The sequence below is a fragment of the Neophocaena asiaeorientalis genome, unplaced genomic scaffold, assembly GCF_003031525.2.
Source record: "Neophocaena asiaeorientalis asiaeorientalis breed wild unplaced genomic scaffold, Neophocaena_asiaeorientalis_V1.1 scaffold150, whole genome shotgun sequence".
NCBI lineage: Eukaryota > Metazoa > Chordata > Mammalia > Artiodactyla > Phocoenidae > Neophocaena > Neophocaena asiaeorientalis.
In genome coordinates, this window is record NW_020176571.1 from 8,034,947 (window position 1) to 8,048,977 (window position 14,031).

The following is a 14,031-nucleotide window of genomic DNA, read 5'->3' on the forward strand; positions in this document are numbered from 1 at the left end:
AAAAAAAAAAAAAAAAGGGCTACTTTTGCTTAAATTTAGTCACCTCAAATCAATCAAAAGCATGAAGGCAGACAGGTTCTCCCACCCCCCCACTGGTACTACACTCCCAGTCACTCCTGTGCTCAGTGGTATAGTTTGGGGAGGTGCTTAAAAATCCCTGGAAATCCTAAATCAGAACTGAGTCAAGGGGGAGGAACACTTGCCCAGCAGGTTCCCACAGGAGCTTGACCAGGTCAGTCCTGGGCCCGACCAGCTTCCAACCTGCTGTTCCAGCAGACATCCTGCCCACTCCCTTCTCCCAGCTTGCAGGGACAGTGTCCATCCAGGGGAACTCATGGCTCCCTTGGTCTCTAGGCTTGGTCTAAAAGGCAGTCTCCAAGGAACAGGCTTCGGGAGCCAGACAACATGGGAAACTTGACCTGAACCTAGGGTCTATCTTGGTTTGTAACTTGTGAATATTTAGAGATATGTATGCAGGCCTCCATTTGTATTCCTGCACCGGACCCTGCAATGTTAAGTGTGAGCCTTTGGATAATAACTGGACACTTTCAGCATGGAGGATCATCCTTAAATTCTGGAACATATGTTGTAGTGTTCCATTGATAATTTCTTTCCCAATATATTCTGCTTTCTTTGAAATTTGTGTTGAATTTTTTCTCACCTATTAACCATCTCTGCACTTTTGCTCTGTTTTATGGAGGAGTTCTTCATCTTCTATTGAACTTATTATCAACTAAATTTACAAGGACCAATATTTCTTTTTATCTTCTGGTTGACTATTTAATAGCATCCTGTTCTTGTTTGAAAGATGCAATATGTATTCTTTTTCCCTCAGAATATATTAATTACAGTTTCTTAAAGTTTTCTTCTACTCCTCATATTGTCTGTTTCCTCCGAATTCTCCTTTTACGGTTTCTTTACCTGCATCTTATTTGATAGAGATTTTCCTTAAATGTCTGGTGATTCTTTGCTTTCTGTTCATACATTGGAGTTAGACACCAAGACGGTCAGAAAACTATGTTCATTGAAAGAGTTTTTGTAGAATCATGTACCTCGCAGTAGGATGATTGAGTGGCATGATAGCTGTTTTGTTAAAACTTATCTCCAGGTGCTGTCTCTGAGACAGCTCTGCTGGCACTTTGGAGTTGGCCAGGGTAAGAGGTTGGACATCTCTCCATTTATTTTATAGGCTTTCACTTGATTGTCCTGGTTTTTGAATAGCATCTCACTCGTATCTTCTTCCATAACAGTTGTCCCCAACTGTCCAGTGCCTCTCTGGTTCAGTTTTTCTAGACAATAAACCTACTCTCTCCTGATGCAATAAGGGAGGACTGTTCCAGTCACCTGTCTCCCCACCATCATCACTCCTCCTCCAACCCAATCTTCACGTGCCTTGTGTCTACAGTCCTTGAGCCTTGCCAGGGTTCTGTAAGACCACTGGCTTACTTCTATTTGGTACCACTATCCCTGCCCCCAGACGTGCACAACAGCTACTGGAGTAAGTTTTTCTCCTTTCTGTTATGTCATTAACCATTCTGCTGGTTTTCAGTCCTTATAAATTGTGGCTGTTAATTGTCCTGTAAGTTTTATCAGAGATGATGTTTGCATTTCTGTTTCTTGTTGTCCTTGTTTGGACTTTGAGAAGAAAGGGATAGGAAATGTTTTTACTATTAACACATAAGTTGCTCTCAGTTATATTAAGGAAAAAATTGACCAATAGGCTAAAAAATCAAAACAAAGGCTGACAAAGGCTTATAAACCAAGGCTTCTGTTCCCATCCTTCCAGTCAAACAGCTCACACCAGGGTAACCAATGACTTCCAGCTTGCTGAAACATGTCAGTGGATATGTTTCAATCTTCATCTTAACTTGCTTCTCAGAAGCAATGGACATTATTTACAGTTCTGTCCTACTTAAAACACTCTCTTCCTTTGGCTGCATGATAGTGTGTGTACCTGTTTCATAGTCTAACTCTCTGGTTGCTCTACTCCTTACTTTTTTCATTTATCAAATATTTATTGAGTCCCCTTCCACACCAGTTATTTTACTAGGAGTTTAGGATGAATATAAAAATCATGATTCCCACCATCTAGGAGTTAAAGCCTTGCATGTCCTTTGCAGATGCATATGCTTCCATTTAGCCACGAAATTATGAAATTCCTCTAACTCTGTTTTAGATTCTTTTCTCACTATATACTATCTCCTTAGAAAAGTTCATACTAAAAAAAAAAAAAAGGTAACTATGTGAGGCAGCAGATGTGTTAACTTGATTGTGGTAATCATTTCACAATGTATGTGTATATGAAATCATCATACCGTACATTTTTTTTTGTTTGTTTGTTTGTTTTTTTGTGGTATGCGGGCCTCTCGCTGTTGTGGCCTCTCCCATTGCGGAGCACAGGCTCCGGATGCGCAGGCTCAGCGGCCATGGCTCACGGGCCCAGCCGCTCTGCGGCATGTGGGATCCTCCCAGACCGGGGCACGAACCCGCGTGCCCTGCATCGGCAGGCGGACTCTCAACCACTGCGCCACCAGGGGAGCCCCACACCGTACATTTTAATTCTATACAATTTTTAAAAATATAAAACACTTCATAAATTTATGTGTCATCCTTGTGCAGGGGCCATGCTAATCTTCTCTGTATCATTCCAATTTTAGTATATGTGCTGCCAAAGTGAGCACTATATACAATTTTATTCATCAATTATACCTCAATAAAACTGGAAAAAATAAAAATAAAAACTCATCCTTGCCCGTGGCTTCAATTATTATCTGTGTGCCATGATACAAAGTTCTGTGTCTTGCCAAGACCTCTACTGAGCTTCACACCTTTACCTATATGACACCTTCATGTAAATATTTTAAAGGTACCACTCAGTACAGTATTTCCAAAACAAAATTAATCTGATAATCCTAACTCTAGAGACCACCATCCAACCACTCACGCGATACAAAGTCTATAGCTTTAGCTCCGTGTCATTCCATACAAGATCCACCACCAATTTTTGTTCCCTTTTCTAAATATTTCTCAACTTGTCTCTATGTCTATCACCACCTCCATTCATTCACCTGTGCTCTACAGTATCCTCCCTACTTGGTGACCTGTAACCATTTTCGCTTTTCCTCCAAATTCTTTTCCAAGCTGTAGTCTGCAGCCAGGGTTAGCTTTTCAAACCGTATATGTGATAATGCAATCACATATTTTTTATGTGATTTTTTTTAACCCAACCAAAACCTATTCTGTCCAGCCAGAGTACTGGGAAACAGACAGCCTAGCCTGGCAGAAAACATTTAGACAATAATCCCTCTTCTACAGTCAAACACCACAGAAAAAGCTATGGCCCCAAGTGGGGAGTCTAGACTTCCACACATGCCTGGCTGTAACAAGGTGCCCAAACCTGTGCCAGAGTGAAGTTAGAGAAGACCGAGGAGGAACTGGAACTTTCATCCCCACTTGAAAGTTTAAGACCTTCATTTTCCCCCCACCCCACAGAGTTAGTGGCAACCAGATGGGGAGCCTGGACGTCCTCCCTCATCCAACAGTATCGAAGCACTCCCTCCTTTCCATACTGGGGTGGTGTCAGTGGAGACTACACGGAAAGTAGTAACAAGACACCCCTACTCCTCCCAGACAGGGTGATATCAGTGGAGGCCTTGTGGGGAGCCAGAATTCCATCCTTCACCAGGCAAGTATGGGGAACCCCTCCCCTGCTTGGGAGTCAACACAAGTTGAGGGGGAGATCTTTACTTCTGCCCCTACCTGCCAGTAATTCAGTACCTCCACCTTTTACCTGCTGGAGTAGTATCACAGAAATCCAGCTAAGACAGAAGATTTAAACAAGATCCAGAGCCTCTAATGCCTAAAATGTCCTGTTTCAATTGAAAATCATTCATCATACTAAGAATCAGGAAAATCTCAACCCGAATAAAAAAGACAATCAGCAGATGCCAGACGAAAAGGCCAGAGATATTAGAATTATCTGACAAAGAGTTTCAAGCAGTTGTCATAAAAATGCTTCAATGAGCAATTATAGACATGCTTAAAACAACTGAAAAAAAACTCAGCAAAGAAATAAAAAGTCTTAACAAAGAATTAAAATGTATAGCAGAACCAAAAGGAAATTTCAGAACTGAAAATGATAATAACCAAAATTTTAAAACTTAATGGAAGGGCTCAACAGCAGAGGAAAACAATCTGTGAACTTGAAGACAGAACAATAGAAATGACTCAATCTGAACAACAGAGAGGAAAGAGAACAACAAACAAACAAACAACACAAAATATCTATCAGATTCTCAGGGTCCTGCAGGAGTATAACAAAAGGCCTAATATTCACGTCATCTGAATCCTAAAAGAAATAATGGCTGAAAACTTCCCAAATTTGGCAGAAGACATAAGCCTAAAGATTCAGAAAGGCAAGCAAATTCCAACCAAGATAAACCCAAAGAAATCCACACCAAGACACATCATAGTCAAATATTTGAAAATAAAGACAAAGAAAAAAATCCTGAAAGCAGCAAGAGAAACAACTTATCTATAGGGGGAAAACAATACAAATAGCAGAAAACATGAAAGTCAGAAAGAAGTGGCACAGTACTTTTTAAGTACTGAAAGAAAAGAACTGTCAATACTGATTTTCATATAGTAATTTTATCTCTCAGGAATGAAAGGGAAATAAAGACATTGGATGAAGGAAAACAAGAGTTTGTCACCAGCAGATCTACCTGAAAAGAATGGCTAAAGGAAGTTCTCTAAACAGAAAGAAAATGATGAAAGAAGGAACTTTGGAACAGCAAGAAGAAGAAAACAATGGAAAGGGGGAAATATGGGCTGATAAAATACATCTTCCTTTTTCTTTTGAACTTCCTAAGTATGTTTGACAGTTAAAGCAAAAATTATCTAATACCCTCTGATACGGCTGTAAATGTGTGTAGAGAAGTATTTAAAACAATTATAAGCAGAGGAGGGTAAAGGAAGACATACAGGGAGGCAGGATTTCTACAGTTCACTCAAAGTGGTAAAATATTGACCCTCTTAGACAATGAAAATGTATGTGTATATAATGTAATACCTACAACAACCACTGAAAAAAAAAAAGCTGTACAAAGAGATACACTCAAAATACTATAGATAAACCAAAATGGAATTTTAAAAAAATATTCAGGTAGCCCACAGGAAGGCAAAACATAGAAAATAGAGAAATAACAAGATAAACAGAAAACAAAAAGTAAAATGGTACACGTAAGCTCCAAACATATCAATAATTACATTAAATGTAAATAGGCTAAAGTAAACCAAAATGCTTGAAAATTGCGGCGGTTCTGGACTAAAGAAACAGAATAGCCTACGCCAGTATAAAAATGTGCCCAATATTTGTATTTACATATAAATTGCACACACTTTATGTAAACCCATCTAACATTGTTCAGAATAGGATAACGCCGGTCAAGGGCCACCATCAAGTCTCTTTCAGACATCTAAGGACTAGAAAATTACTGAAAACAAAACGTTACGGATTCTCAGAAAAACCACATCCTGTAGAAGCACAGCCAGCCCACATAAAACCATGAACCAAAACAGAGGTGAGCCCCCTCCCTCTTTCCTGCACCTTGCCCTTTAAAGCACAATAAAAGACTCACCCCCCCCACCCTTCAGGGCCAACACCACTCTATGCGTTTGGCCCCTCTCCTCCCTTGGAAAGTGAATAAAAACTTTCTTTTCTACCCTTGTTAATACTTCTGTGAATTCTTTCACAACCCATGTCAGCTCACCTAACATTTTATGTTAAATATTATTTAATATTTTGTATAATTAATTTTTGGTACAAATTAATTAATTTTGTACAATTAGTAATAGCATATAGAACTTGTACACAGTGTAAATAACTCATATAGAGCTCTCAGCTCAGACCAGGCCTTCAGTGGTAGCTATTATTACGAGGACAGAAACTGGGTAGGGTTTCTCATCATTTGCAGCATGAGTGCAGCCCTGAGTCAGCCACATGATCATGAGGGTAAAGAACTGATAGACTTTACAAGCATTCCGTATGCATACAGCCATTCTGTTTTTCACGTTTGGAACAGTATTCAGTAAATTACATGAGCTATTCAACGCTTCATGATAAAACTTGGCTTTGCCCAATTAGATGATTTTGCCCAACAGTGGCTGACGTAAGTGTTCTGAGCACGTTTAAGTAGGCTAGGCTAAGCTATGACATTCGGTAGGTTAGATGTATTAAATGTATTTTCGACTTAGGATATTTTCAACTTACAATGGGTACTGGGTGCATAACCCCATTGTAGGTTGAGGAAGATCTTTATATACTCTTCCTAAGTGACCTCTCTAAACCCATAACTTCAACTGCCACTTACACCAGGATCAGTAAATACTAAGCAGACATGCTACACATTCCCCCTTCAACCAGTCCCCCGGTTTGGCTGGACTCATCTCTGTTCTCTAGGTAACCACTTAAACTGTGCAGCTGGAATTTGAAATGAAAACTTCTTTCCATTCTGGATAGATACTAATGAGTGCCTATTTTGAGTCCACTAACACTTTTTCTTGGCTAAATTTCACAAATCATTCCAATAGTCCATCATAAAATTCCATGCTGAAATCCACTTGAAATTAAAAAGAAAATGGGAAGAGAAATTGGAAAAATAGTCACTGACAGAACAGAAATAGTTTTATATCCTTAAAAGAGATCAGTGGAGGCCTTGGAACTACTTTCCTATTTAGATGAAAACCGAGACAAGCGGCTTGATGGAGCCAGGCTAAGGAATCCTCAAATATGATGTGCTCTGGTACAAGCCTATGTGACAGATCACTGATGACATGGAATACTTCTCCCTGAGGCAAACTAATACATTAATAATTCTTTACATTAATGATCCCAAAAATCAGTGTATTATTTGCTGAAATATATTAAGGAGCAAAAAGGAAATTTCAATTGATTTGATATAACTGACTCATTTTATAAGAGGAAGCTGGGGTTCACAAGAGGCAGAGATACAACTGGTAGAATCTACATCTCTTCACTCCCAAGTCTGCCCATCACTCTAAACTTGTGCCATTTTAGTTTGTCATTTATACTGTGGCATATACATACTGTGAAGTATAAATACGTGAAACCAACTAATTTTACATAAGCTCACCCACTCCCTTTTGCAAAAGATATAGTGTAAACATGAAGAAAAACATGGGTGATTGTTTCCATCCCCCACTGAACCAAACCAGTTCTAGAGTAAGATGTCCTCTGCTGTCTGTGGCATGGCTTCCCAAAGATGCTCACCTGTTAATTCCCAGAACCACTGAATATGTTCAATTACATGGTAGAGGGGGAAATAAGGTCATTAATCAATGGACCTTGAAATAGAGATTATCCTAGGTTATCCAGGTGGAGCTCAGTGTGTCCTCAAATGTGGAAGAGGGAGGCAGTAGAGTCGGTGTTGATGACTCTGTGATGTACTGTCAGAATCAACCGACCTTTGCTGGCTTCAAAGATGCAAGACGGCCAAGGCAAGTGGACAAGAAAATGGATTTTTCCAGAAAGGCTTCAGAAAGGAACTCAGCCCTGCCAACACATCGTTTTCAATCCAGTGAGATGCCTTTCAGACTTCTAAGCTACAAAACTAAAATAATAGGTTTATGTTATTTTAATTTACTAAGTTTGTGGTAACTTGTTATACTAGGAATAGGAAAACCAATATACTTTCCATAGGCTCATTTCACGCTTTCCTGTGGTCATAAGGAGTTGGCGCCTGATTGTAAAGTATTTATCAGAGAGGAGTAAAATGGTTGTTGGTTCTAAAACAAGGCAACTAAGCAACATGTTGCCTCATAGGGCTTCCCTAGTGGCGCAGTGGTTGAGAGTCTGCCTGCCGATGCAGGGGACACGGGTTTGTGCCCCGGTCCGGGAAGATCCCACATGCTGCGGAGCGGCTGGGCCCGTGAGCCATGGCCACTGAGGCTGCGCTTCCAGAGCCTGTGCTCTGCAGCGGGAGAGGCCACAACAGTGAGAGGCCTGCGTACTGCAAAAAAATATATATATGTTGCCTCATAAAATAAAAACCCCCTCTCAAAATTGAGTACAAATGAACATTTATTGAGCCCATATTAAATGGGACATGGTTAAGAGATGCCCCTCTTCTGTCTGTGTATAATTCCTGCCACTCTGTTTATGCTCAAGTAGGTACCTTCTATGTCTCACTAGTCTAGTCTTTTACAATTATTCAAGCTCCTATAATGGAATGGAAGGCTTGTTCAGAGGCTCAGAATCTTCTTAGAATGTTGTGGTTAGTAGAGCGATGGTCGCAGGTAATGAGAATCTGCTTCATTTTCTAAACTAAAAAGCGAAACAGAAACAAAAATGAAAACATGAGTTGCCAAGAGAAACAAGAAAACCTAGTGCTCAAAAGATCAGGCTCATCTTTCTCATTTCCCACTGGGCACATGATTTAATTTAAGGTGTAAACTCCTTATTCTCCTGCCCTCTCTTTGAGCCTTAAGCAAGATACCTGCACACTGTCCAGGTATCCATTTTAATGCCTGAAGAAATTACCTCAGAAATTTCCAAAAAAGCCAGGAGTGAGGCCAAGTATTAAAACTGGGACCTCCTGATTCAGAGCTCCTGGGCTTTACAGCTTTTAATTGAATTATATATTTTATGAATCAGAAAATCTGATGCCTTTTCCTCAGGCTCTCCCTTAAAAAGATTCCATGGACTGGACTGGAATCCACATCCTGGTGAGACAGGAAATCTTGGAAAACTCAAGGGAGAAAACTTGTTTATCCTATGCCTATTTGGTGACTGAAAATCCAAACAATTAGACTTGGACGGTAAACCTCAGAGAGGAAAGAGGCTGTCTTTTTCACCTCCATATTAGAATTATAGCTGATCTCAGCATCTGGAAAGTTTTAAATTGGAATCCTTTCCCAGCATTGAAAATGGTGTCAAATCCCTAATAGGATATCAGAGACAAGAGAGAAGAAACTTACCAAAGAACACTGTGTTGTACTCGTTGCTTCCCGTGGAGGTGCTGGGCTCCTCTATAATTAAGTAAAGAAATGGTTTTTATTCACTTCCAGTAAGGATCACAGTGTGTCTGTCATTCAGCTCACAGACTCAAGTAGCCCCCTAGTAAACGTAGGACTCCACTGAGTCTATGACACAAAAACCTCCCTTCTTCTAACTGCCAAGGCACTCTGCCATGCCTGAAATCCTACCAGTGGAAATGAAACACAAGTGCACTTCATGAGAAGGATTTAGTTAAAGGGCTGGTCTCCACTCACACTTAGAAGTCCCTGAGAGATCCAGCCTTTTTCTTAACAGGCCTTTTAGCCTCCACTAAAATACAATTTCTAGATTTCTCCAACTACTATCTGCAATCCCCTATATGCTTTAAGCAGTGCTGGAATACAGTAGGTCTCAATCAATGTTAGCTATTATTTATAGACATAAGAATCAGAGTGTTTAGAAATTTGCTTTTGTAAGTAAGGCCCAAGGGTCTTTCTTAGCAAAAATCTCAGGCATTCCCCCAGACTACTGGGGTTTGTTTGCAGGGGCAGAAGGCATTGAAATCTTACGACTTCTTGGCTGAGTGGCAGACAGAAAATTGAAAAATGATGGTGGCTTGAGAGAGGGATGGGCAGAGATAGGGACACTGCTTAATTCATGAAACTTTTAAATCACTCTATCATCTGTTCAGTCTATATTCAGATAAGATTTACACTTAGCGTAACCTTTACTCCAAAAGTTCTCTATTTGAAATGAATTGTAATCAACTGGAAAAGAAAAGGAAATTGTTAACCCCTTTTTTGACCCCACATCCATCGACCCTACAGAGACATGAAGGAGCTTGTCCTCCTTAGGGAAGCCCAGAAAGCAGATCCCAGAGATCAGATCAGGTCAGACCTTGGGGCTGGAGCTATGCTGGTGTTCAACCAGTTGCAGTTCCTGGCGTTCTGGGAAATGCTTCAACTTTCCTCAAGTTTCAATGAACTTTTGGCTAAGTTTACTCCACCTCAGAGAACAAAGCAGCAAAAGTATCCCCAAATGTGTAAATTACCACAGGACTTTCCTATGTAAAGAACTATAAATAAGGAAAGGGAGGCAGGGAGGAACTTCTGCATTTCTGAAGAGAGGAATCCTCACCTGTGACCTCAGTGGCTTCTTCCTTAGAGCTCAGGGTGTTTAATCCCACATTAGTAGGCAATTCTAGGAAAACAAAATGGACGATGGGAATTGTCACAGACATATGCTGGGAATCAAGTACACTGGACAAAAGCAGCCTTTCCCTCAGAAATGTAACAGAGGGAGCCTACCAATTGCTGCCCAGGCCTCCTCTGAGGACAGAACCCTCACTTACCAAAAGTCTGTGTGTTCTCCAAATACACGTCAGTTGTTGTTTGTGCATCTTCAGTGAAGTCATGGTGCGTGGTCAAGTCTGACAGGTCAGTGGTCGACTCTAGACCAGTGGTCGACTCTAGGCCAGTGGTCGACTCTGGGTCAGTGGTTGACTCTAGGCCAGTGGCCCACTGTAGGCCAGTGGTCGACTCTGGGTCAGCAGTCGACTGTAAGCCAGTGGTCAACTCTAGGCCAGTGGTCCACTGTAGGCCAGTGGTCAAATCTAGGCCAGTGGTCGACTCTGGGTCAGTGGTCAACTCTGGGCCAATGGTCGACTCTGGGTCAGTAGTCAACTCTGGGCCAGTGGTCACCTCTAGGCCAGTGGTCCACTGTAGGCCAGTGGTCAACTCTAGGCCAGTGGTCAACCCTGGGTCAGTGGTCAACTCTAGGCCAGTGGTCGACTCTGGGTCAGTGGTCAACTCTAGGCCAGTGGTCAACTCTAGGCCAGTGGTCCACTGTAGGCCAGTGGTCAAATCTAGGCCAGTGGTCGACTCTGGGTCAGTGGTTGACTCCAGGTCAATGGTTGACTCTAAGTCAGTGATGAATTCTAGAGGAACCAAAAAGAAAAAAAAAACAGTTCAAGTACTTTCTTGTGAGAATGTTTCCACCATCTCCACAGCCCTCCATTCCCAGCTAGATCTTTTTCCAGGGAAAACATGTAACAGAAAAGGGGATATTGAATCAAACTGGTCTCCCCACAAGTTTCTCTTCTGCCAAGTGCTAGAATGTCCAGAAGACTAACTGCCACCTAGGAATATGCTCACTGCCCCTACTCCACCCTCCTCTGAGGGGTCGGGTTAGGAAGGAGCGTTTGATACTGTGCCTCTAAATGTGAATCAGTCAGACTGCGGTGGAATAAAATTTCAAAAACTCCGCTATATAATTCTTTCAGTTTCCTGAAAACTAAAAATATAAGTGGGGGAAAGGAGCAGGGAAAACAGCTATTTCCAAGGAGCATAAGCAAGAATGAAATGGACTCTAAAATGGGGACTCCTACCATTTTCATTTAATGGGCTACAGCTAGCTCTTCAATTTCCAGTCTGTCCCAGAGAATGCACAATCCAGACATTCTGGGTCTTGTGAACCATAAAAGCATCATAACCATGAAGGCCTGATGAGCCTACCACCTGGGTCTGCTTGGGCTGCAGTGAAAGACCTACAGTCCTCGTGGCTGCCTAGTCCAGCAGGTTGTGGGCACCCTGCCAATGAGGTCAAAATCATTAGCTCTCTAATTTAGTCATCTGCTTTGTCATTCATTCATATGCAGTAAAGAACCCAAACCCAGCAGCGGATAAATTGAGAGCTACCAGAGGGAGAGCTGGGAGGAAGTGGAGGGTAAAGTCACCATTTTAGTGCAAGTGAATGAATACCCCTCCTCTTGAGAAACGGATCTGAGTTCAGGAAGGACTAGAAGAGAAAGAGCCTTGGGGGGAAAGCAAGGCTTCTGGTTCTGAACCTTCTTCTGGTTCAGGAGACAGGGATTCCTTCCTCTCTCAATATGACTCACAAGTTTCTGCTCCAGACCCACTGATTCCCACTGCATGTAACCCAGCCAGCGGCTAAAGCACTTTGAATCTTACTCTCCAGTAAAGTTAAGAGTACACCCAAGGACTTTTTAACCTGAATCAAATAGAGTAAAGCCTCTTTAGCACCTGATAGTTAAGGGGACCACAGGGAAACCTCAAGAGCCCTCTCATCACCAACCCTAATTCCATTTGACCCAGCCTGACTACCTGTATGAGGTGGATTCAAAACACAACCTTAATCTTAGTCAAGCCACTCAACTTGCCCAAGGCCTCATAGCGCGCGCTCGCGCTCTCTCTCTCTCTCTCTCTCTCTCTCTCTCTCTCTCTCTCTCTCTCACACACACACACACACACACACACACACACACACGCGCACACACACACACGCACACGCGCGCGGTGAATGGACTTTAGCCCTCTTCTCCAGAAGACCTCCCAACGTGCACTCACCCTGAAGCAGTGCGGGGTAAGTCACCGCCAGGGCAAAGCAGGCGGAGAGGAGCAGGGCTTTCCGGAGCATGACGCCGATGCCAGGGCGGGGAGCGCGGCAGGCTAGTGGAGGTGGGGAGGCCCCAGGGTGCTGGACCGCTGCTCTGCTGGGCATTTATTACAACCTCAGGCCCAGGTCCCAGAGGAGGCATTCCTAGGGGGTTGGGAAGAAAACAGCCTCGCCCACAAGCAATGAGACTGCCCTGAAGCAAAGGAGGGGAAAGGGAGGTCCTTGGCGACCTTAGGGTCCTTTGCCCCATTACCACTAGGGGCAGGGCTTCTAGTTCCACCAGATCACAACACTCCCCTCCTGACCCAAGGCTGCAAGTTTGTCCTCTAGGCTGGAGCCAAATAATGCTTTACTGAGCCCCCGAAATGCCTCTGTGTGTCAGGGTGCGGGACTAAGAATAGTAGTGGGGTCTGCTGGCGACGCTGACGCTGAGGGAGAGCCCTAATGCGAACAGTCTTCTAACTCTAGCGGGTCCCTGGAAGAGAGTCGTCGATCGGAATGATAATAACTAGTGCAACTATTATAATAACAGAAATATCTAAAATTGTAAGATTTCACATGTGCCGCTATCTCATTGGATTCTCACCACGGTCCCATGCGGGAGTCGTGATTGTCCTCATTTTTCTGGTGAGGAGCCTAGAGGCTGAGAGACTCAATGACTCCGATTCACCCGAAGATACGCACGCTCCGCCGCGATGCCGCGAACACGCAGGACCTCTTGGCTGTGAGGACCTGGCTCCTGCGAATGACCTTCCCAGTCCGCCAGGGGGCGGTATGAAGCTGCGATGCGTCTTTGGCTGAGCACTGACTTACCCTCCCCGTAGACGCAAAGCAGGCTGAGAAAACACAAGGTTGTGGGGCTGGCTCACCTAAGTAGGCCTCAGAGCGCAGTGAAGTCACCACCGTTACCTGGACGGGAGGCCTTTACACATACCCACAACTCCCATCGCAGGGTCAAACCCCATGGGGCCTTTTGGTTTCAGTTTTCTTTACATAAGAGGTCACAGCTGATTCCTGCTCTTCAGAAACCACAGGGCTGACAATACCACTGAGGGAAACCTCTCAGTAATAGTAATAATAACAGCTAATATTTATCGGGTGCTTAACTATTGCCATAGGCATGTGTTACTTTAGCCTAACACCAAACCTCAGGCAATTTTATTCGCCTTTTCCAGATTAAGTAACCATGCACAAAGAGGTTAAGGAACTTATGAAAGGTCACACAGTAAATGTTATAGAATCAGGAAGCAAACCTGTGGGCACTCTGATGCTGGGACCTCTGCTCTCAACCAACTCTACCGTTTGTGCCCCCGGCCCTGTTATCTCCCTGAGCTCATAGTTTTGTCCCAGGAAGTGTGGCAACTTTACAGTCTTCTCCTTAAAGGCAGAGGGAACACACGCACGCAAACACACACACACACACACATTTTGTTTTTCTGGAAACTAAATTTCCTTGGCAAGGCCTGTGCAATGAAGTGTAACCAAATACAATAGGAGCTTGGGAAGCAAGAAGCTCACAGAAAACTTGCAGGCAAATAACACCAGCAAACAATGAAAGATCAGACAATAATGCGGCAGGTCGCCAGCCAGTGGATGAAGGG

At 43.0% G+C, this 14,031-nt stretch overlaps 1 protein-coding gene, 1 long non-coding RNA gene and 1 other non-coding gene across 6 annotated transcripts in view; 1 reads left to right on the forward strand and 2 right to left on the reverse strand.

Annotated features, from left to right (window-relative positions):
* The window catches only part of LOC112391930 (uncharacterized), a 37,306-nt gene that overhangs the window by 6,836 nt on the left and 16,439 nt on the right, over positions 1-14,031 (forward strand). The gene's annotated exons all lie outside the window — the stretch shown is intronic.
* LOC112391977 (U6 spliceosomal RNA) lies at positions 2,575-2,681 on the reverse strand. The gene has a single exon (XR_003001609.1). It is a non-coding gene; the product is annotated as a U6 spliceosomal RNA (small nuclear RNA).
* On the reverse strand, positions 8,084-13,511 carry LOC112391928 (pheromone-regulated protein PRM7-like). Of its 4 annotated transcripts, none has more exons than XM_024733494.1 (6): positions 13,244-13,511; positions 12,382-12,574; positions 10,368-10,952; positions 10,154-10,216; positions 8,998-9,048; positions 8,084-8,344 (listed from the first exon to the last, which is right to left on the reverse strand). In XM_024733494.1, exons 2-6 carry the CDS (start codon positions 12,533-12,535, stop codon positions 8,340-8,342), a joined length of 858 nt encoding a protein of 285 aa, XP_024589262.1. In that variant the 5' UTR covers positions 12,536-12,574; positions 13,244-13,511; the 3' UTR covers positions 8,084-8,339. The 4 variants fall into 4 exon arrangements, with proteins under 4 accessions (XP_024589262.1, XP_024589263.1, XP_024589261.1 ...); XM_024733495.1 differs by having other exon boundaries at positions 13,300-13,322; XM_024733493.1 differs by lacking the exon at positions 13,244-13,511 and having other exon boundaries at positions 12,382-12,623.